Source organism: Abramis brama (genome assembly GCF_963993115.1).
Source record: "Abramis brama genome assembly, chromosome: 17".
NCBI classification, from domain to species: Eukaryota; Metazoa; Chordata; class Actinopteri; order Cypriniformes; family Leuciscidae; genus Abramis; species Abramis brama.
The window spans coordinates 36,054,871-36,080,274 of NC_139979.1; the positions used below are offsets into that span (position 1 = coordinate 36,054,871).

At 39.8% G+C, this 25,404-nt stretch overlaps 1 protein-coding gene across 1 annotated transcript in view; it reads left to right on the plus strand.

Moving 5' to 3' along the window:
• The window catches only part of LOC311067968 (NACHT, LRR and PYD domains-containing protein 3-like), a 50,597-nt gene that overhangs the window by 18,493 nt on the left and 6,700 nt on the right, over positions 1 to 25,404 (plus strand). Inside the window, exons 6-7 of the mRNA XM_084090118.1 lie at positions 4,494 to 4,565; positions 13,042 to 13,215. Coding sequence (XP_083946244.1) covers positions 4,494 to 4,565; positions 13,042 to 13,215 — 246 coding nt within the window. The remainder of the gene's footprint in view (positions 1 to 4,493; positions 4,566 to 13,041; positions 13,216 to 25,404) is intronic.

Below are 25,404 nucleotides of genomic sequence, written 5' to 3' on the forward strand. Positions count from 1 at the left end.
GATATATCAGATATTTATTTGACACCGCTTTCAGCCAATCATTTGTTTGGCCAGAGATCTTATGGCATTAGACGCTATGCTGCTGCGCCGCAATAAAGATTCTAGAGCTGTTTTTTTTTTTAGGCCGATTCAGCGCAACTCCAAAAAGGAGGACAAATGAGTGTCCGGCTTGAGGCTGCGCCGGACAGGGGGCTTAAAATCCGGACTGTCCGGCCAAAATCCGGACGTATAGCCAACCTAGTGTAAATTAATCACTGAACACTATTTAGTATTTCTCCTAAATGAAGTTTTAATAGTATTTTTGTGGCCATGCACACTTACTAGAGCGTCTCATTGTGTTTAATGCTGAGGACTTGAGTCTACAAGCCTCAGAAGGACCCGTGTAACTTAATTTACAGTTGAGTGCGTGAGCCTTTCAAAGTAAACTCATTTGAGCGTTGTGTGCGCATAGTCTGCGCCATCACTAAAATTGGGATGCAAGCGGATCCTCCTGATAATGAAGATCACGTCACGCGGACGACAAAGTAAACTTGATAAAACAGTTAATGGCCTTGATGCCGTTCCTGGGGGCGTTTAGCTCTTCACAGTGGCGAAGCGGACGGGCACACAGGGCATATTACATTACTGTTGGTATTATTATTAGGCTACTTTTATCATTAAGATGATACGTGTTCAAATCCCGAACAAACTTGGACTACTTAAATTTTTATATTAGCCTATTAATGCATTTTATAGTCTATTATTGATGCAGATAGACTTGTCTAGTTCTAAAACTCTGTTACACCATAGTTTTTTGCTTATATTTATAAAATAAAATTACCATGCATTTCCATTTTACACTAAGGAACAAATATTATACAATGACTTTACTTCTGTAGCTTATAATAATTTCTAAAGCAGTTCTGTTAAAAAAGAAAGCAAATAATAATAATAATAATAATATATATATATCAATGATAATTCAATAGACCATATAAAATATATAAAATAAAGATATGCAAGAGGCACGTTTAAATGACAAACAAAATCAGAACCAGTATTCTGTTACGTTCATGGTTCCAGTGGCATGCACGGCTTTTTAAAATGTCACAAAGTGTTTTGAGATTGTTTTGCATGAAATATTGAAGTTTATAATTAAGTGTTTTGGCACACCACGACGAATGGCGCTATGCATTGTTCTAAAGCCAGGTTTTATTCTGTCATGTTAAATTAGTGTTCACAAACGCGGCGGCGCGTTCATTTGAATGAAGAGCTTGTGTGAGTGAACACACATTGGAACGTTTGGGCATTTCGCAACGAGTAAAGTCATGGCCGAGGGGTTGAACATATGTTTCGATCATACAGATGACACGGGTTCAAATCCCGAGCCAACTTGGACTATTGAAATTTTTATATTAGCCTATTAATGCATTTTATAGCCTATTATTGATGCAGAGAGATTTGTCTAGTTTTACAACTCTGTTACACCATTTTGCTTATAGCCTATTTATGAAATAAAATTACCATGCATTTCCATTTTACACTAAGGAACAAATATATAGGTTACAATGACTTTACTTCTGTAGCCTAATAATTCTAATCGTGATTTCAAAAGCAGTTCTGTTAATATATATAGCCTATATATATATATATATATATATATATATATATATATATATATATACTGTATATATATTGAATTAGTGTTCGACAAACGCGTTCATTTGGATTTATTTTTCTCTTAACAGCTAAAATAACTTAATTGGCTACTCTGTAGTTTTTCGGTCATACAGATAAGAGTAGAGTAGCCTACATCGTTCAAAACTTTAAACTTCTATTCATATTAGGCTCGTCTCTGTCTCTGGGAACTACGGCGTCACAAAAATGAACCGAAAGCCACTTGCCTTAGCTCAGTCACGATACGAAATTAATCGGCTATGTCTAAAGCCTGATTATGAAATCCATATGAAACCGAGAGGTACAGAGGATCTACTCAAACATGTTTAGCTATCATGTGAGCGCTTCCCAATGAGGAAAGGACAAGGAAAGTGGGAAAATCTCGCTCTAATTAAATGTAGGCTAAATCGCCCTGAATTAAATTGTAAAAACAGATCAAATAAATGTATTTGTCAATGTTGCGATATTGTTTCATTTAAGTTCATAATTATTCTATAAATGTTATTTAGTTTAACAGCAGATCGAAGCACTGTGGTTCGAGATTTATTTGAAAAAACTTTAATTCACAAATCGCTCCCTGGTTGTAAGGATTCAAAGATCCATGTGGAATTTAATTTTGAGTTTAACATTTGAGTGTTTTAATTCTTCAATTATTGAAATAATTAAATATTTAGTAATAAACATTTATGACAGAAATATTACTACATTAGCCTAACTTATTTAATTCCTTCATTATCAACACTTTAATAGCCTATTGCTAATGTCTAGAATAGCGATTTATTTAAGTGTGAATTGCAAACTCTTTGTTTTGCAGTCTCAAACTCAGATAGCCTGTGGGGGGTTTGGAGAACGCAGTAGGCTATAGTTGCTTTATCGTGGGGGTGCAGGACAAGAGGTGTTAATGTTCCGTCTTTCATATGGAGAGTGTCGGATAGCAGTCTGATGAGAAGGCAAAGGCACAATTATTTTAAGGATAAATCTCCAAAAGTCTATATGTAGGCCCTATATATTATTAAATTATAAATATTGTATTTTTATTTATTGTATTTAAAGGTTTTCCACACACAATTTCAATTTAGCAGATAGGCCTACAGAGCTCTTTTATTCGCGATCAATCTCGTTTTAAGGTGAATTCAGCAAGGCATGCTGTATTTAAAAAAAAAAAAATTTGTGAATCATTCACGAAATTGAGATGACTGACAGTGATACCCGGCCATAGCAACAGAAGACATTTTTCAAAACAGATCGAACAAATCAGAAAAAATACTTTCAATACAGTATTGCTTTCAATTAAAAAAATAAACAATGAAAATTAGTTTGAAAACCCATCTTACATTTCAAAGTATAAATAAAGTGTCGGGACAGTTTATTTATTTAAAACAGGGTTGCATCGATAGAGTTTAAGTTTGCATCGAAGAGTTCCCTTTGCGATGCAAAATAAGAAACACAGAATCTTATTCTTGCAACATTTTAAATTTCTATTGTCAAAGAAATTGCAGCTAAGTTAAAAAAATAAAACGGTACAAAACGAAAATAGTTCAAAGCAACATAAATTAAGAACAGGCGTTTTCTTTTTCCTCTCTCTCGCGCTGGATCTTTTTTTAGTAAGTTTATTTTGTCTCCCTCACTGCGCGCGCCAGGTCTTTCTCGAAATTAAACATTTCAAGGTAAAAACACACCATGCAGCTGATAAAACTGTATATGTCACTGCGTGTCATCCACACAAATCACGAAAGAAAAAACTGTAACAAATAGCCTTGTTGCTTCAAAAATACAGCATGCCTTGCTGAATTCACCTTAAAACAAGATTGATCGCGAATAAAAGAGCTCTGTAGGCCTATCTGCTAAATTGAAATTGTGTGTGGAAAACCTTTAAATACAATACAAACCTGTGTGTGGAAAACCTTTAAATACAATACAAAACCTTTAAATAAAGTTAATGGTATTAACCCCGGCTCATTGAGAGCGATTGAAAGCTGGTAGCAACTCAATTCGCCGCGGCGTGGTGGAAGATTACGCAATAGAGAGAAACTGACACTTTGCAAAGTCTGTGATTGCAACATGACATCATGACTTTGCGTAAACATACACGCCACTTTCAAGTCAAGTGGCGTGTTATCTATTATACGCATTTTGAGCTATCCGCGTGTATGTTCACGGCGAAACGAACCGTCATCTTCCGTATGTCTACGCCATTAAATGTCTGAGCGAAACGGAGCAAAATGTATATCAACATCTGGGGAGCGATATTTTTTTTCCTAGGATGGTAGGGGAAGACTCATAAATGGTATTAACCCCAGTGACGGGTAGGTTTAGGGACTGAGTTGGGGTAGGTCATATATACAGTAATGTAATGTTAAGTCAACGGCGTTGATAAACACGCTGAAAAGCGATTATGCGTGTTGATAGCACGGCAAAAATGGAAATACGAATTGGCGTCATACATACGCCATTTCATGAGATCAGTCTGGTGATTGTAGCGCCTCTAAGCGGTAAGAGGCTGCAAATACACACCCGCACGGCGGTAAAATTATTATTCTGGTTGAGTACCATCTGTATGTAAATATAGTGTTGTAGTGTAAATGCAGACTAATAGACCTGCCACAGCAACATTAACAAGAAGAAGAAAAAACAAATCTGTGACGGCTGAATACGAGGCTTCGACAGTTATAGATATAAAACAACTTTTTCACATGTCCTTTATAAAGCAGTGTTTCATTAAAAGAATTATTTGAAGGTATTTAGGAAGGTATCATGTATTATTTACTTATGATATGAATTAATATTATTATTGTTAGCATGAATAATTAACTTTTTTATTTTTTATTTTCAATTAGAGTCACACAGAACACTGGAGATGAAGTTCTCCAGAAGCTGATGCCTGTGGTTACAGAAACTAGATCAGCTGTGTAAGTAACACTGAGAACAAGCATCACTGTTAAAACATTATAACATTTCTTACTTAAACATTATAAATTAATAGTTTAACAAAAAGTATGAGTTACACTTCAGTTTTTAAACCCTCCACCTATCTGACCTGATTTGTGATCTACTTAACCGTTTTTATGATATTTGTGTGAGAAATTTATTTTCAAATATATGCATTTATAATTTATGTATATAAACATTTATATTTAATGTATGTAATGTATTCCATTTGATCAGTTTTATATAATATTTCTCCCTCACATAGAGACATAATCTCTTAGAATAACAGTTACTGATATATTGAAGGTTGTGCTGCTGTAATAAAATTATTTGAATGGAATAAAATGCAGGGAAATAACTATTATTTCATTACTTACAAGCAAAGCTATTAAAACAGCATGATCAAATTCATCAAATTATTTTTACGTCTGTTCATATGATGTAAGAGAATTAATGTTTTAAAAGCATTTGCTCTATTTCTCCTGCCGCTGTGAGTTCATGTGTTTGATCGGTAAATGATAGAACACAACAGTAATGTTATTAAATATTATGACAATTTAAAACAACTGTTTTTTATTTTAATATATTTTAAAATGTAATTTATTCCTGTGATCAAAGCTGAATTTCAGCATCATTACTCCAGTCTTCAGTGTCACATGATCCTTCAGAAATCATTCTAATATGATGATTTGATGCTCAAGAAACATTCTTTATGATTATTATCAATGTTGAAAACAGTCATGTACAATTTTCTTTCAGGATTCTTTGATGAATGGAAAGTTACACTTTACTATATATTCACGTAGAAAAGAGCTGTTTTACATTGGAATAATATTTAACAATATCACAGTTATTTTTAATAAAATAAATGCAGCAGAAGAGACTTCTTTTTTAAAATCTTAAAGATATTACCGATCCCGAACGTTTGACTGGTAGTGTATCTGCATGTATTGCTTTGGAATCATCATTCGTCTCCACAACTGCATAATTACACCAGCAGTTGTCTGTAATATGATGGTGCAGATAAAAACAACTCAGACTTAATACATGAATCCATGAAGTACAGCAGATACCAATTTAACTGGCCATAAGAAATATTTACCATACCATACCATACCACACCATCTTCTTCCGCTTATCCGGGGCCGGGTCGCGGGGGCAGCAGTCTAAGCAGAGATGCCCAGACTTCCCTATCCCTAGACACTTCCTCCAGCTCTTCCGGGGGGACACCGAGGCGTTCCCAGGCCAGCCGGGAGATATAGTCCCTCCAGCATGGCCTAGGCCTTCCCCGGGATCTCCTCCCGGTGGGACATGCCCGGAACACCTTCCCGGGAAGGCGTCCAGGAGGCATCCGGAACAGATGCCCGAGCCGCCTCAGCTGACCCCTCTCGATGTGGAGGAGCAGCGGCTCTACTCTGAGCTCCTCCCGAGTGACCGAGCTTCTCACCCTATCTCTAATCTAAGGGATCGCCCAGCCACCCTGCGGAGAAAGCTCATTTCGGCCGCCTGTATCCGGGATCTTGTCCTTTCGGTCATGACCCACAGCTCATGACCATAGGTGAGAGTAGGAAAGTAGATTGACCGGTAAATCGAGAGCTTCGCCTTGCAGCTCAGCTCCTTCTTCACCACGACAGACCGGTACATCGACCGCATTACTGCAGAAGCTGCACCGATCTGCCTGTCAATCTACCGTTCCATCCTTCCCTCACTCGTGAACAAAACCCCAAGATACTTGAACTCCTCCACGATAAGAAATACTTGATATCTTAACCCTCTGGGGACCAAGCTGTTTTTGGGGTCCTTGAGATGTTCTGACATGCCTTGACATTTGTGCTTTTTTCAGTTATTTATAAACATGTTAATGGCAAAGGTGTAAATTCAGTCTATATAGCACAAACAGGGCTACCATAATATGCGAGCAACGTGTATGTAGATGTTTGTATTTTTAAGAGAATAATGTTTATGCGTGGCTATTGAAAAAAATTAAAATGAAAGTTGCTGAATTAAGACCACAAAACACATATTAAATATGTGTCCACAAGACTTTTGACTAATTGATGTTGTCCCTTTGAGTTCTAGCTTCAAAATGATGTAAAAATAGTCTTGCTTTATCGTTCACAAAAAAAAATACATTGATTTAAATGGTGTAAAACAGGTTTTGCTTGGAAAGCCAATATGCGAGGGGGAGGAGTAGTTTACACCTTAGATTATGAATGTCCCACCCACTCTGTATAATGAGCCATTCACTCAGGTGTGAAACTGACTGAGCCACAATGCAAGGACAAAAGATGTATTTAGAAGAAGACTTATATTGACCATTTAAGATTTCGCTTACATCTCTCTTGTAAATATGTTTTGCTATTTTATTCAAAATGTTACAATTACAACAATAATTACAATTTCAACAATATTTCAAGTGTACTCTTTCTTTGTAAAAAAAAAAAAAAAAAAGATTATAGGCCTACATTTTATCATATGTATTCATTAGTTTGAATATAGCCAACATTGGAACATCTAACATCTTAGTCTATGAATTTATTTTTGACAAAAATAGTATTTTTTTGCAGTTTAATACGTTGCTTATACAAATACATTTTATTTCAACATATTCCAGTCGATTTTTACTCATCTCAGTAGGCTATAGCAAAGCAGTTTATTCTTTCACACACAGACGCGTGATTCATATTTAGGCTAAACAGTCTTTACAAATATGTCCCCTTCATTCATCTCACAGAAAGGCGAGTCATATTATAGAAATGCGATTCATCTTTTTGCGGTTTACATAGGCCTACACTAACGTTATTCCATAACGTTATTCCACACGTGAGAAAAGAAAACAGCCTACCTCACTCCTCAGCGGAATCTGCTCCTCATTTCAGGAGATATTGCTCCTCATCAGCACTGTTCTGAGGAATATTTTCTCCATAAGGTAGGCTATAATGTCTCACTCGCGAGGAGTCGCGACGCGCTTTGTTTACAGCTGATGTGGGCGTTTCACAGCTCTGAAATAGTTCTCAGAATTTGCGTTTGAATAGCACGCGCTCTCCGGGGAGTGGTCACATTACTGTGAATGAGCTCCTAATGAGCTCGACAGGAGTCGCTCTCTTTTTATACAGATTACAGAAGCTGAGAATATTTGTTTTTTATATAAATGACTTCATTTAAAAGATGCGATCTCAAGCTTTATGCCCGTGGGTCTGTTTGCCTGTTTGACTGAATTTTCGCGGAGTTATAGATCATTTTCGAACGCGTTTCAAATGGGAGTTTACTGACAGAGAGAAGGCAGAAATCGCATCATGTTAATTTTTCTTTATTTGTCAAAAAGCAAAACACTTTATTTTTATTGTGAGTATACAGAAAAAAAATAGAAACTGAACAGGATCGATTGATGTATTACACGAAAATGAAAGATCAAAATTAACAGAGCATTTAGTGTTTATTTTCATTGCTAAAAAAAAAAAACGAGCAAAACGCGCGGTTTGTGGTCCCCAGAGGGTTAATATACAAGATTGTAATCACTTACCATTGTCATGTGACTCGATTACATTATTTTCAAACTGTTGTGTAAAGTCATTCAGAAAATGAGAATGCGCACAAGAAGCAAGATGGCTGTTTTTTACGTATTTTTTTGTGTATTTGACCATTAAAATGCCACGAAGTGGAACACACTGTCAGGTGGCACAAGAAGCCATTGTGTGAGTGCCGATTTGAGTTCTCATGTGTTTTTAAATCATCAAGCTCATTTTGTTCATTTATCCGTGCTTCTTAATCACTCTAAAGTGTCAATAACTTTAAGCAATTCACTAAAAATGTTTAAAAATACAGTAAGCTGACACATGTACAGACACACACACACACACTAGGGCTGGGACGATGCACCTATCTCCTGATTCGATATTATCACGATACTTTGTTGCCGATACAATATGTATTGCGATTTTTAAAGGGGGGGTGAAATGCTCATTTTCACTCAATCTCCTGTTAACCCCCTGGGGCCGGCTCGTTTTTTTCCGTATGAGTGCAAAAAATTAATTTAAAAAAAATATTAATTTTTATCTTATATGCTTGTGTTATACATCAATCGATCCTGTTCAGTGTGTATTTTTTTTGTGTATGCTCATAATAAAAACAAAGTGTTGTGCTTTTCGCCAAATAAAGAAAAATAAACATGATGCGAGTTCTGCCTACTCTCCGTCAGTGAAGTCAATTCTGAAACGCGTCCGAAAATGAACTGTAACTCAGCGAACACTCAGTCAAACAGGCATACAGACACACAGGCATGAAGCTTGAATTCTCTTCTTTTAAATGAAGTAATTTTTATAAAAAACAAATATTCACAGTTTATATAATATGTATGTAAAGAGAGAGATGTCAGTCGTTCTCATCTCAGCTAATTAAGTTTTAATGTGACTCCGCCTACGGAGACCGCGCTATTCAAACGCAAATGTGAGGCGATCCATACAAACCTGTGAAACGCCCACATCCACTGGATAAGGTCGGTGAAACACTGGATGCGTGGCGTAAGCGTCTCAGCTGCGTGGCTTGTCCGTTTTTATTTCGGCTCCCATGTTAACAGTTTAGAGTTTGTACACTGCCTGTGTGAGACGCGCGTCTCAGGCGCGGCACGAGCCGTGTGGAAAACGCGTGCATTCTAGAAATAGAACCGACGCCTATTTTTCACGTGACACGCAAGCGTCTTGGAAGCGTTTCCATGCAAAATTGAATAGGAAAATCTGTTTATTTGTCATTTTGACACGAATACATATTAATAAATGTCCTTTTGATGTTTAAAAGTGTCTAGGTTTTGACATAAATGCAAATATAAATGTAATTTACAAAATATGATCGATTTTCAAATACTGCTGTATTGAATGAACAGCTTTTAGCAAACTCTATTGCTATACTGAGATGAGGAATATATACTGTATGTGTTTTGTCAAAAATAAAGTCATCAACTAACTAATGAATGCTTTACTTTGAAATACGTATGATAAAATGTATACTTTAGTTTTGAAAGACGTTGACTAGTTTTGAAAAGATTATAAAGTATGTATGTGCATGCATATGTATATATGTGTGTATATATATGAAGAGTTCAGATGCAAAAGCCTCTAAATGCCATCTGAAATTTTCTTCTAGAATGATCATTTTTATGAAGCTTGTATATTTAAGTTAGCTATAGGTGACACACCTGAATGAATGGCTCATTAAGTATGCAGGGACATTGTCTCACCAGGTGTGAACTACTTAATATGCATGATGCTGTTGGAGCGTTTACGCCCCATCCGCATATTAGCTTTCCAAACTAAAAGTGTTTCACAAAACTAAAATCAATGTATCGTTTTATGTGAATGATTAGGCAGGATGATTTTCACATCATTTTGAAGAAAAAACTCTAGGCGATGACATCCATTAGTCAAAAGTCTTATTGCCACATATTTAGTATGTGTTTTGTGGCCTTATTTCAGAAACTTTAATTTTTAGTTTTTTCGATAACCTTGCATAAACATTATTCTCTCAAAAATGAAAACGTACATACATGTGGCTCACATATTATGGAAGTCCTGTTTGTGCTATATAGAGTGAATTTACACCTTTGCCATTAATATGTTTATAAGCAACTGAAAAAAGCACAAATGTCAGGGCATGTCAGAACATCTCAAGGACCCCAAAAACACCCCAGACCCCCAGAGGGTTAATCTTGAGTACCTATAGAGTAGTATTGCATCCTTCATATCTCCAAAAAGTATTTAGATTTATTATATTTATAAAAGAAAGATAGGCTGTACCGAGTCTTTCCGGAAAAAAACGAGCGGCCGGGGGCGGGCCGTGTGGGCGAAGCTAAAGCTGTGTGCTAACGCGCCACACTAACAACACAGAGACATTTGAAGCAGTTTTACTCACCGCCCGGTTCCAACCACGACCGCGAACCTTTATCATTGCGACTGCTCGATCCTTAAGCATTAGACGATCTGCAGATCCGTCGATCTGGGCTTTGTTTATAAAACAATCATCGTCGAAATGCAGGGAACAAACAGTCTTACACAGCTCCGTTGATGATGCTCTGAAAAAACAAAATCCATCCACTGGTCCCTTAACGCTGGGTTCTTTGGGAATATGTGCAGGGTTGTCTTGCCCTGGCAACCAAAAACACACTTCTTTGGTGACATTGACCTCCCAAAAGCTGAGCAGAGCGCTTAGATGAGGTACTGCTTTCGCTATCTTGCTCTGGTCTACGAGTGTGCGCGCGCCCACGGGTTTCCGGCAGAAGTGCCCTTAGGACCCATATAAGGAAATTCCGCCCCAACTAACGTCATGCAGACCCATACTCGAAAAAAACTTTCCGAAACTTGTGACAAACCGGAAGGACAATTTTTGGCACAGAAATACTCCTTCAAATGTACAATTTAATTTTTGAAACTTTGTCCATGTTTAGCATGGGAATCCAACTCTTTAACAGTGTAAAAAACTCAGTATGCATGAAATAGCATTTCACCCCCCCCCCCTTTAAGAATTGCGATTTGCGATTGTTTCTATTAAAGGCTGATTTACTCTATTTTGATCGCTACCGTAGACATCAGTGTTTATATTTGAACTTTAAACTTTTATCCCAGTACTTCTATTTAAGCTGTTTCATGACAACTTTCTTTGGGTCAGCGGCAGCGCCAACACAGATTTGAATGTTGCAATATGATTTTGTCAAAGGTTTAATAGACAGACGAATTTGAAGAAGATTGTGTGTGTGTTTGAATGGAGATCACAGTATTTTAAAGATGAATCATGCAGCACTACTCTCTTATCTCTCTCTCAGCATATGAGCAGTGCGAGGGCTTTCAGTGCTTTCAATCTCACGTCTCTCCCACACGTCCACTTGAAAGGGATATTACGACACTCATAGATAACGACACATTTCATCCTCTGTTAGAACAAAAGTGGCTTACTTCTGTCAACCTCGTGTATAACCAAGGACAAACTAAAGCAATTTAATTTGAATCAATATTGATTCTGGAATAAAATAAAATCTATGTTAAAATCGTGAACCAAAAAATTGCGATAGTTTGGTGAGTCGATATTTTTCTCCCAGTCCTAACACACACAAGTTCCTTAAAATGTTTACAAATACATTAATTACATACACACACACACACACGTACACACACACATAAGTTCCTTAAAATGTTTACAAATACATTAATTACACACACACACACACACACACACACACAGGTTGGGTTTCCATGTTTTATAGGGGTGTAACGATATGCGTATTCGTATCGAACCGTTCGGTACGAGGCTTTCGGTTCGGTTTTTGGTACGCACTACGTACCGAACGGTTCGTTGGACCATTTTTTCTGCCGACCAAAATAGTTATTTCAAATGAAGGCGCGTCGCGGGTAGCAAGCGCGCTCATAGAGGCTGGCGCGACCACAACATCAACTGGCAAATGCAATGTAAGGAACGAAACTGAGCTACTCTTATTGTGTTTGTGTGGACCGTTTATCAGTTTTGACCAGTGAAGCGGGACTCGCGAGCCCTATGCGCGAGCCTGATTAAGCAACACCACACAGTGCTAAGAGATCCAGACTAGTAAAGAAAGCATTTGAATTTCAAATGCTTTTTGAATTCGCCACTGAAGTAATAACATCGCTGCGAGATCTAGTGAGAAACATGCACATTTCTCCGTTATTAACGGATCAAACAGCGCTGACGTGGAAACCAGGAAGCAATCGTGCCATGAATGAACTGGCCGGTGTCCACAGATCAGCAACATTCACCATGGAATGGATTTGCTGTAGTAACACTAACTGCAAGGTATGGAAGTTTGTCAGGAATAGTGGGCTATAATGCTTTCAAGTAACATTACGTCGGTTTTATTTTGACATTATGAATACAATTGCTGCCCTCAAATGTTAATCTGAACTAAAATAAACCTTTGTTTATAACTAGCCTACTACTACAATATTACATTTCATTTTGTCCAAGGAGCTGTTTTGTTTTATATGCTCATAAGAAGAGTCAAGTATAGCTCCATTATTGCTCAGTAAAAAAAAGCAACAAAATAAATAAATAAATCATACTTTATGATGTTAGTTTCATTAAATAAAATAATAATAAAAAAAATTAATTCAAGGAAATTTCTCTGGCATTTATTTATTGTTGCTTTATGGAAAACGTACCGAACCGAACCGTACCGAACCGTGACACAAGTGTATTGTATCGAACCGAACCGTGAATTTTGTGAACCATTACACCCCTAATGTTTTATAGGGATTTTCCATAGAAATAATGATTTTTATACTGTACAAACTGTGTATTGAATCCCCTAATCCTAACTGATGTAATTTAACAACTTGAACTAACAAATATTTGTATATATTTCATATTGACAGCATAATGTTAATTATGGTCATGTTTATCTCTGGATATAGGCTTAATGTGTGTCATTGTTCTCTACAGGTTGGTTGATTGTGGTGTGACAGATGAAGGTTGTGATGCTCTGGCTTCAGCTCTGAGATCAAACTCCTCGCACCTGAGAGAACTGGATCTGTCTGTGAATAATCTAGGAGACTCAGGAGTGAAGCTGCTCTCTGCTGTACTGGAGAATCCCCACTGTAAACTGGAGAAACTGTGGTAAGATCATACGTTACTCTCACATGAAACTGTCACTGTGAATTCATAAAGTATAATCAAATGGAATAAAATGCAGGGAAATAACTATTATTTCTATTATTACAAGCAAAGCTTTTAAAAACAACATGATCAGATTCATCAAATATTTTTTTACGTCTGTTCATATGATGTAAGAGAATTAATATTTTAAAGCGTTTGCTCTATTTCTCCTGCCGCTGTGAGTTCATGTGTTTGATCTGTGAATGATTGAACACATGAGCTGCTCCTCATTAAGGTGATTCTGCAGGACTGATACTCACACTGAAAAACACACTTTGACATTGTGATATACATTTACAGTGGCAAAAATAAATAAAATAAAAATAAAGATGGAAAACTCTCCAAAACGTATCCACAGTAAAAGGTTTGCTTGAGGCCAACCCAACTATTATGCCATAAGTATCCGCTCTTCGTCTGCTCGGTTTGGCCGACGCAGCGTTTACCCGCCGGAAGCCCGACTACGCCCATACAACAAACAAGTGTGTTTGTGTGTGCGTGCCAGTGCTGCTCCCTCAGCGGTGACAATCAGACAGATTTGTCACAGCCAGAAACTACCGATACAATCAAACTGTGTGTGTGTGTGTGTGTGTGTGTATGTAACAAGCGTCTTTCTGAGGAGAGCTACGAGAATTTCTGTCTTCTCTGTCACTATCCATCTTTATTGTCAGTGTCCTGAAGGGACGTAGATTTGTGATCTACGCAACCGGTTTTTATGACATTTCTATGAGAAGATTATCATCATATATATGCATTTATAGTGAATGTATATAAACATTTATACTGTTAACCCTCTGAGGTCTGAGCTGTTTTCTGGGCCCTGGAGGTGTTCTGACATGCTCTGACATTTCTGGTTATTTCTGTTACTTGTGACATTTTCATGGCTAAAGTCTAATTACACTGTATTCAGCACAAACTCTGCTACGATAATATATCAGCAGCATGTATGTAAAAGTTTGTAGTTTTGAGATAATGAAATTTATGCGTGGTTTGTTAAAATACAAAAAAAAATTCTCACTGAAATAAGGCCATGAAACCCATACTGATTATTTCTTCACAAGACTTTTGAAAATTGTATGACTTAGCCTAGAATATTTGCTCTAAAACTATGTGAAAATCACCCTGACTGCTCATTCAGATAAGACAATATATTGATTTAAAAATTTTACGACGTGTTTTGTGTGAAAAAGCTTTATGCGGAGGTCATTAATATGTAAGCTTTTCACACTTGAGAAAGACAAAGACACTCCCCTAATGGCCCTATCAGGAGCTATCAGGCCCTGTCATTCTGAGCAACCTTGCACAATACTGTAAATGAGGAGATTTAAAAAAGAATGGCTTTTAAATTGTTTGGATTTATTTACAACACAAAATAATCCAAAGATACATAACAAATGCCAAAAAGCACTTATTGAAAACAATGATCCAAAGACAGAGACCTTTGTGCCATTCCTAAAAACATTGTACATACCTTTAATTTCCAAGGTGTTTGATTTTCACTTTACCATGTTCATGTACAGAGACTCATGTGAATGTTGAAGTCCTCAGTGGCATCTGGGCCCTGAAAAAAAAGTGAACATACTGATATCAAGAGAAAGGCCTGCACGATTTTGGAAATAAATATTAGATTTTTCTTTATTGCTTTTTAAAATTCACAGAACACACACACACACACACACACATACACACAAATGTTTCCAACAATATATAATATAATGAACACCATGTTTGTTGTGCCTTGTAGGCATAAGCTATGCAGTGCTGGATATAATAATAATAACAATAACCTATAGCAGTATAAATCTTCCAAAAGATTTCAGTAACAACTAAGCTAGAGAAAAATATATTGATTATCATGTTACTTCAAATGTTTCCATTCGTTATGATGATATGAAATGAGATAATAGTAAAAACATGAAGCCGTTTGGTGCGTTTTGCTTTCATCCAAAATATGATACATTCAAATGCGATCGCGCTGCAAAATATGATACATTCAAACGCGATCGCGATCCAAAATATAATACATTCAAACGCGATCGCGTGCGAAATATGACACATTCAAACGCGATCGCGATCCAAGATATGATACCTTCAAACGCGATCGCGCTCAAATATAAAACATTATGGTTACCATATACATATCTACGTTTGAGCAGATATCCACAAACACAGTAACAGTAAACACGGGTCTAAATATTATAATATTCCCCCATATATCTAGCAACAGTTCAACTGCAACGTGACATTTATGCAACAATAACAAACTAATATGTAAGAATTTATTACCTTACATCTTTCTTGTCTTCAAATCGCGTTCTTCTTCTTCTGCGGTAGCCTAAATCCAATGTAAGCTCAGGCGCGTCTTTCAAACTCGACGAAAAGTGAAGTGAAGTGTTTTGGTGTTTTGTTGTTGAGGTAATGAGCGAGTTCGCGTTCCATGTGGAGATTTGCATGTCAATCTCTTTTGCGCGAGTGGGCGTGGCCAAATTAAATCTAATGAGCAAGCGTTTGAGAAGCTGGACATCTTGTTGGTTTTATACAAATTACTTAACCCTCTGAGGTCTGAGCTGTTTTCTGGGCCCTGGAGGTGTTCTGACATGCTCTGACATTTCTGGTTATTTCTGTTACTTGTGACATTTTCATGGTTAAAGTCTAATTACACTGTATTCAGCACAAACTCTGCTACAATAATATATCAACAGCATGTATGTAAAAGTTTGTAGTTTTGAGATAATGACATTTATGCGTGGTTTGTGAAAATACAAAAAAAAATTCTCACTGAAATAAGGCTATGAAACCCATACTGATTATTTCTTCACAAGACTTTTGAAAATTGTATCACGTAGCCTAGAATATTTGCTCTAAAACTATGTGAAAATCACCCTGATTGCTCATTCAGATAAGACAATATATTGATTTAAAAATTTTACGACGTGTTTTGTGTGAAAAAGCCTTATGCGAGAGCTCATTAATATGTAAGCTTTTCTCACCTGAGAAAGACAAAGACCCTCCCCTAACGGCCCTATTAGGAGTTATCAGGCCCTGTCATTCTGAGCAACCTTGCACAATACTGTAAATGAGGAGATTTAAAAAAAGAATGGCTTTTAAATTGTTTGGATTTATTTACAACACAACATAGTCCAAAGATACACACAACAAATGCCAAAAAAGCACTTATTGAAAACAATGATCCAAAGACAGAGACCTTTGTGCCATTCCTAAAAACATTGTACATACCTTTCATTTCCAAGGTGTTTGATTTTCACTTTACCATGTTCATGTTCACTGAAGTCCTCAGTGGCATCTGGTCCCTGAAAAAAAAAGTGAACATACTGATATCAAGAGAAAGGCCTGCACGATTTTGGGAATAAATTTTTGATTTTTCTGGTTAAAATTGCTATTTAAAATTCACAGAATACACACACACACACACAAATGTTTCCAACAATATATAATATAATGAACAGTGAACACCAGGTTTGTTGTGCCTTGTAGGCATAGGCTATGCGCAGTGCTGGATAAAATATGATACATTCAAACGTGATCACGATCCAAAATATGATACATTCAAACGCGATCGCGCTGCAAAATATGATACATTCAAACGCGATCGCGCTGCAAAATATGATACATTAAAACGCGATCACGATCCAAAATATGATACATTCAAACGTGATCACGATCCAAAATATGATACATTCAAACGCGATCGCGCTCAAATATAAAACATTATGGTTACCATATACATATCTTCGTTTGAGCAGATATCCCCAAACACAGTAACAGTAAACACGGGTCTAAATATTATAATATTCACCATATATCTAGCAACAGTTCAACTGCAATGTGAAATTTATGCAACAATAGCAAACTAATATGTAAGTATATAATTTCTTACCTTATCTTTCTTGTCTTCAAATCGGGTTCTTCTTCTTCTGATGTAAATCCAATGTAAGCTCAGGCACGTCTTTCAAACTCGACGAAAAGTGAAGTGAAGTGTTTTGTTGTTGAGGTAATGAGCGCGATCGCGTTCCATGTGGAGATTTGCATGTGAATATCTTTTGCGCGAGTGGGCGTGGTAAATTAAAAAATAATTAGGAAGCGTTTGAGAAGCTGGACATCTTGTTGGTTTTATACAAATTACTTAAACAGAGAATATTTGTTCCCTTTCGTAAAGGGAACTCCCGCTGCATCGATACTCGATACTTTGGGGAATGCCTTCGGCATGAAGCGTCTGAAGTCAACTATGGAACTATTCCAATCTTGATTGGTGCAACGTCACCCGTGACGTCGCATGTGACGGTGATCCGGAAGCTATAAAACGGTCACAGGAACCAGGAAATGTTAGCTTCTGGTCTTCAGCAAGCGCTCTATGTCATCTTGTCTGTTCTATTTGGTGTTGTTTGTCCCGTGAAAAGAGTATTATTTATGGCGAATAAAGAGAAGCTATTCAGGCAGTGTGCGTCCCCTTGCCCACGTTATTTAAGCGAGGGTGACACATACTCGCTTTGTGTAGTTTGTCTGGGAGTGGAGCATGCACGGGCGGGGCTCGAGGGCGCTGTCTGTGCAAACTGTTTTCAATGAAAAAGCTCCGCTCCCGTTAGAGCTTGTTCGATCAATTAGATCAGGCTCGCGTTTCCAGTGCATTAGGTCCCGCGGCTGTTGAGGCAGCGCGCCGCTTGTATGCATGGGATTCGCACGTGGGGCTGGCATATAATACTGAGACGGTTGCGACCCTTTCTCAGCGTTTATCAACCAGCCCCACTTGTCTCGCGCACGGTTCGGAAGCCCGCGCTGCGGCTTCTTCCGACCGTGTTAAAGACACAGCGTTTGATTTATTTGGCTCCGAGGAGTTAGATATTATCTATCAACACTGAATCACGTGGATATGGGGATTCGCCACCCCATATTCCCGTTAGTGAGGAGTTGCTGGAGGTTGTAATCAGGGCAGTGGTTAAATTATATGTTAAATGGCCATATAATAAGCAGGAAGCGACTAAGAAAAATAAAATGAATGAGCGCTTCCTGCAGACCCAGTCACAATCTTCGTGTCAGAGCCTTCCCTTTTTCACTGATCTCCATACTGAGGTATCAAGATCGTGGAAAAATCCATTATTTTCCCCGCATGTATATATTTACTCATCCATTAGGGAATCTAATGAAAATGGTTAGGAGGTGATGGCTCGGGTTGAGGAATATTTTGCGAAATATTTTCTCCCCGACATTGCGTCACCCCTGATAGCTCAGACACTTCCCTCCAAATCTCGTACATCGAATTTGTTAGGGAAAGCATATATGGCGGTGGGTCGAGCCGGTGCATGCCCACACATGATGGGGTTATTACAGGCATACCTGGCTGACCTCCTCAAGCAGGTGGATGATAACTGGGAGGTCTCACTCAATGGATATTACTGAATTTCGTAGAGTAGCTGACTTATCTCTCTGTATTATTAAAGAGACGGCCCGTGCTATTGGCCGTTCTATGGCAGCACTAGTCGTCTCAGAGAGACATTTATGGCTTAATCGCTTGGGCATCGGGGAGAAAGACAGGGCTTTCCTTCCCGATGCCCCCCTTTCGCCTTCTGGCCTCTTTGGCGACGCGGCAAGAACCGTTGTCGAGAGGCTTCAGGAGGCAGAGCGACAATCAGCTATCCCCAGTTGTCAGTCCAGGTCTCATGGGGTTGCTGCCAGGGGGCAGCCTCATGGGACAGCCGCCAGCTCCTCATTTTTTGAGAAGGTTTCCTCTCGTGCCCCCCCTTATAAGGCTTGGGCCAGAAGAAACATTCTCGCACGAAGCCCTCCATACCGAAGACAGGTCTGAGGACTGTCTCTCGGGTTAAGATGGCTTCAACTAAGAGGTCTTGTCGTAACACGCAGACCCTTATGGGCGTTCCCCCAGGAGAGCGAGTACAGGAGTCTCGCCCCCTTATGCAGCCCTTAGGAAATCGATGTTCGCTTCCCGCCGCCGATGGCGCTTCGGGACACATCGGCTTCCAGCGAACACAAATCGCAGTATCTGCCCGAAGACGTTGCGGCCCTGTCGAGTTCGCCGCCTCTCAGGAGGTCTGTAGAGAGCATATTTCGGGTAGTTCCTGCCAGTTAGCTGCTTCAGGTCACCGAAGCCATTTGGAAATTTATAGCCGAGGCCAGTCTCGAGGGACTGGTCCCCATAATGGCATATTTAGACACCCCGAGGGGTCTTCAAAATATAGCCTAGGGGGTCCTGCTTACAGTGGAGCTAATATACAAATATTATCTACTAAGGGTGGTTCACATGTCGGCCAGCCCCGAGCAGGGTCGGTTTTTGGAACAGGAAGTCTAGTCCCTCTTAACACAGGAAACCTCAAAGTGGGCTTTTCCTTGGTTACGGGAGCCCGGGTTCTACAGCTGGCACTTCATAGTTCCTATGAGGGGGGGAGTTAGGCCTTATTTTGGATCTCACGGTACTGGATCAACCTCCGAGGGGGTTCAGATTCAAGTTACCGACTGTCAGTCAGACCAGCTCCGAGGACTGGTCTGTCTTGATAGATCCACAAGCTCCTTAACTCCTCTTTCCCTTCTAACCCCATCACAGGAAGTTTCCGAGATCGGCTTTTGGGGGGAAAAGCACATCAGTTCTGGACTCTTCCAGTCGGCCTAGCCTTATCCCCTCGCACCTTCACTAAATGTATGGACATGGCCCTTGCTCCATTGAGACTTCAGGGGGTCCGCATCTTATAGAGGACTGGCTCATTTTGGCTTAGTCGAAAATAACTAGCAATTCAACATCGAGATGTTGTTTTGCGTCATCTGAGGTGCGTGGGGTTGAGACTCAATGTGAAGAAAAGTTCCTTAACTCCTCTTCAGAGGATTACGTTCCTGGGAGTAGAGTGGGACTCAGTCACGATGCGGGCACAATTGTCTCCTGCTCGTATTAATACTATCTTAAACACAATGAAGAGTATTAGGTTTGGCCAGGCTATCACTGTCAAACACTTTCAAAGAGCTTTGGGTCTTATGGCTGCAGCTTCCACGGTAGTACCCTTTGGTCTGCTCCATATGAGGGCCTTGCAGTGGTGGCTCAGGAACAAGGGATTTTCTCCTCTAGGAAAACCCTTTTCGTACGATTAGAGTTACGCGCAGATGCCTTCGTTCTCTTGTCGTATGGAAGAAACCATGGTTCCTGTCTCAGTGCCCGGTTTTGGGAGCACCATGTGAGAGAAAAACTCTGACCACGGATGCGTCCCTCACGGGCTGGGGTGCGGTTATGGAGGGCCGTTACACCCAAGGTACTTGGAAAGACCATCATCTCACATTGCATATTAATCGCTTGGAGATGTTGGCCGTTTTTTTTTTTTTTTGCCCTGAGGCACTTCCTTGTAGACCTCAGAGGCCATCATGTTCTGGTTAGGACAGACAATATGTCAGTGGTCTCTTATATCAACCGCCAAGGAGGTTTGAGATCTCGCCCTCTTTGTAGACTGGCGCATCAAATTCTTCTTTGGTCCCAGGACAAATTTCTCTCTGTCAGATCTATTTATATTCCTGGGGTTGAAAATATGGGAGCAGACATCCTGTCGAGGCAGGGGCTGAGGCCCGGGGAATGGCGGCTCCACCCTGAAGTGGTTGAGCTTATATGGAGAGAGTTTGGCCGGGCGGAGGTTGACCTGTTCGCTTCTCATGAGAACTCTCATTGCCCGCTCTGGTACTCTCTCTCACATCCAGCTCCTTTGGGCTTGGATGCCATGGTACAGATATGGCCGAGGTCACATCTGTACGCTTTTCCCCCGATCGCTCTGCTCCCTGGGGTTCTAGAAAGGGTCAGGAGGTACGGAGTGAGACTACTCCTTGTAGCTCCGTACTGGCCGGCCCGAATTTGGTTTTCGGACCTTATTAGTCTCTTGGAGAGTCCTCCATGGGAAATTCCTATTAGGAGAGATCTTCTGTCTCAGGCTGATGGTACATTATTTCATCCCCGACCAGAGTTATGGAGACTATGGGTCTGGCCCCTGAGGGGGTCCCACCCATAATTAGGTTGCCCTTTCCACCGAGGTGGTCAGGACATCCATACTAGAACCCCACTCTACTAGGAACTAAACAATTAAGTTAGGGAGGGCATTGAACCCAGTGTTATTACTGCCCACTGGCTTCAGTACTGGTGTTCCATCCTACTCTCTAACGGGATCTCCCGTTCATGCTTAGGGCCTCTGTGGCGGCCTTAGTGCCCTCCACAAGCTTCTAAGGGTGTGCACGTAGGGACATTCCCACTGAAACTCCATGTTCCTGTAGATTGGAGGATGAATCCTTTCATCCAGCCTTTTGGCATCAGGTTGATGGGCTATCCCTGGCACCCATCATGTCCTGTGGATGACATATATGAATATAGGAGTATATATGAATATATAGAAGAATCTTTTGAGTCTGCTTCCTGCTCGTCTTACTCCCTGGAAGAGTGGTGGTGCTGCCCCCTCTTACTTGCTAGCGTGGGAGCCACTCAACGTTATTTTTGCCCGGTACTGAAGTACCTGTAGGCAATGTTAAGATTCTTCGGGTATTCCATCCTCCATCGCATGTGTCGGATGGTCAAGGTCGTAGCCTTTGAGGTTCCTACATTAGGCCTCAGGCTGAGAAGTCAGTCCATCTAGTTATGCATCAAGGGTTAGGAGCTATTCCCTTTATTAAGAGCACAGTTGGTTATCTAAAACCACTCATATCTGAAGTACAAGGTGCGCTTTTGCCTTCACCTCTCATCTAATATTTTCTACTGTCTGGGGCTCCCATTCATGAGGTCAGTTGAGCCTCCGGCTCCAGACCTCCCCTTCTTGCACCAAATCTTATGACAAGCTAGTTTGGATCTGCCCTCTACTCATTCTATCGTCCGTGAGTGTACCAGATGCTTTATACCAGGGCGTTTTTTCTCTCAGTGTGGCGGCGTGGGTATTCGTTCCCCAAAGTATCGAGTATCGATGCAGCGGGAGTTCCCTTTACGAAAGGGAACGTCTCGGGTTACTAATGTAACCCTCGTTCCCTGAGTAGGGAACGAGACGCTGCATCCCTCGGCCACACTTTTCGCGCCCCTGAGAACGACTTGCTTTGACCATTTAGAAGCTAACATTTCCTGGTTCCTGTGACCGTTTTATAGCTTCCGGATCACCGTCACATGCGACGTCACGGGTGACGTTGCACCAATCAAGATTGGAATAGTTCCATAGTTGACTTCAGACGCTTCATGCCGAAGGCATTCCCCAAAGTATCGAGTATCGATGCAGCGTCTCGTTCCCTACTCAGGGAACGAGGGTTACATTAGTAACCCGAGACGTTTTCGTTTTGAATCCGATCATTTAAAAGTACACACTTAAATGTTTATAAAGGTGTATGGCTCATAAATGTGTGACAAGTATTCGCTGAGTTTTGTTTCAGTTTATAGACGTGCTCAAGAAAAAAAAGTTCACCGCGACGGAGAGGCAGAACGCACACCCTGTCTATTTTCTTTATTTTACAAAAGCACAATGTTTTGATTTGATTGTAAGTGGACACATACAAAAGTAGAAATATCACAGATTCTTTTTTTATATTTCTTTTTTCTGTATGACCATAAATGACGAAGAAATTTAAGTTTATAGTGCTACAATGTGGAGAAAATCCAGCAAAACGCGCCCGCGCGTTTGTCAACCTCAGAGGGTTAAACAGAGAATATTTGTTTTCGTTTTGAATCCGATCATTTAAAAGTACACACTTAAATGTTTAAAGGTATATGGCTCATAAATGTGTGACAAGTATTCGCTGAGTTTTGTTTCAGTTTATAGACGTGCTCAAGAAAAAAAAGTTCACCGCGACGGAGAGGCAGAACGCACACCCTGTATATTTTCTTTATTTTACAAAAGCACAATGTTTTGATTTGATTGTAAGTGGACACATACAGATTGTAAGTACTAATGCCCGCGCGTTTGCCGACCTCAGAGGGTTAAAGGGAAAATACAGATTGTGTTCAATGATCTGGTAGGAATTTCACTGTCCGCTGTAAAATCCTCCAGTTTCCCCCTGATATGTAGTGAGAGCCGGCATGGGCCGCTGACAGATGACAGTCGCTCGTCCCTCTCTCTCTCCTCTGTCTTGCTCTGCCACACACACTCCCTCTCTTTTAAGAGACGTCACACACACACATTTAAGAGGATTTTTCAGAATGATTGTGAGGTAGACTTAAGCTGAAAGAGGGGTTTTCATGACTCTTTAATCAATCAATCAATCAATCAAAGTTTATTGCCATTTGCACAGGTACGTTTCAGTACAGGTACATTGGAATTCTTGTGCATGTCTCAGAGTCAGGTTCTAAATTAAAAAGAATATAAGCATATATATACACACATACATACACATACACTCACTTAAAGGATTATTAGGAACACCTGTTCAATTTCTCATTAATGCAATTATCTAATCAACCAATCACATGGCAGTTGCTTCAATGCATTTAGGGGTGTGGTCCTGGTCAAGACAATCTCCTGAACTCCAAACTGAATGTCAGAATGGGAAAGAAAGGTGATTTAAGCAATTTTGAGCGTGGCATGGTTGTTGGTGCCAGACGGGCCGGTCTGAGTATTTCACAATCTGCTCAGTTACTGGGATTTTCACGCACAACCATTTCTAGGGTTTACAAAGAATGGTGTGAAAAAGGAAAAACATCCAGTATGCATCAGTCCTGTGGGCAAAAATGCCTTGTTGATGCTAGAGGTCAGAGGAGAATGGGCCGACTGATTCAAGCTGATAGAAGAGCAACTTTGACTGAAATAACCACTCGTTACAACCGAGGTATGCAGCAAAGCATTTGTGAAGCCACAACACGCACAACCTTGAGGCGGATGGGCTACAACAGCAGAAGACCCCACCGGGTACCACTCATCTCCACTACAAACAGGAAAAAGAGGCTACAATTTGCACGAGCTCACCAAAATTGGACAGTTGAAGACTGGAAAAATGTTGCCTGGTCTGATGAGTCTCGATTTCTGTTGAGACATTCAGATGGTAGAGTCAGAATTTGGCGTAAACAGAATGAGAACATGGATCCATCATGCCTTGTTACCACTGTGCAGGCTGGTGGTGGTGGTGTAATGGTGTGGGGGATGTTTTCTTGGCACACTTTAGGCCCCTTAGTGCCAAGTGGGCATCGTTTAAATGCCACGGCCTACCTGAGCATTGTTTCTGACCATGTCCATCCCTTTATGACCACCATGTACCCATCCTCTGATGGCTACTTCCAGCAGGATAATGCACCATGTCACAAAGCTCGAATCATTTCAAATTGGTTTCTTGAACATGACAATGAGTTCACTGTACTAAAATGGCCCCCACAGTCACCAGATCTCAACCCAATAGAGCATCTTTGGGATGTGGTGGAACGGGAGCTTCGTGCCCTGGATGTGCATCCCACAAATCTCCATCAACTGCAAGATGCTATCCTATCAATATGGGCCAACATTTCTAAAGAATGCTTTCAGCACCTTGTTGAATCAATGCCACGTAGAATTAAGGCAGTTCTGAAGGCAAAAGGGGGTCAAACACAGTATTAGTATGGTGTTCCTAATAATCCTTTAGGTGAGTGTACATACATACATATACATACACATACATATATACATACACTACACACATACACACACATATACATATTCACATATATACAAGCACATGCATATCCTAAGATAGAACAGAGAGCAACACAACATTTTAAAAATGCAAAGAGTGCAAAAACTGTATAAATAACCTGTCTAGTTTAAATAAATACACATTATAATAAATAATAATAATATTGCACATACAAGAAAACTCTAAATAGAATAAAATACTCTATCATTACAATGATTAAAAACATGGAGTAGGGTACTTTTTGCCCTCCTTAATGTCCTGTGCCACTAGCCTAACAGTGGCTGGAAAGAAGCTGTTAAACAGACGGGCCTTGTGTGTACTAATGCTCACAGGTCTGCGGTGTCTCAGGTTATAGCCTGTGTCCACTCACTTAAAAAAAAGCATGAGCTGGGTGGTGTTTGTCCTTAAGGATATTCTGTGCTTTGCTTCTACAGCGCTGGGTGTATATAATATCCATGGAGGGGAGGTTAGAGACGATAACCCTCTCTGCAGGTTTTATGACCCATTGCAGTGATTTCCTTTCGGCCAGGG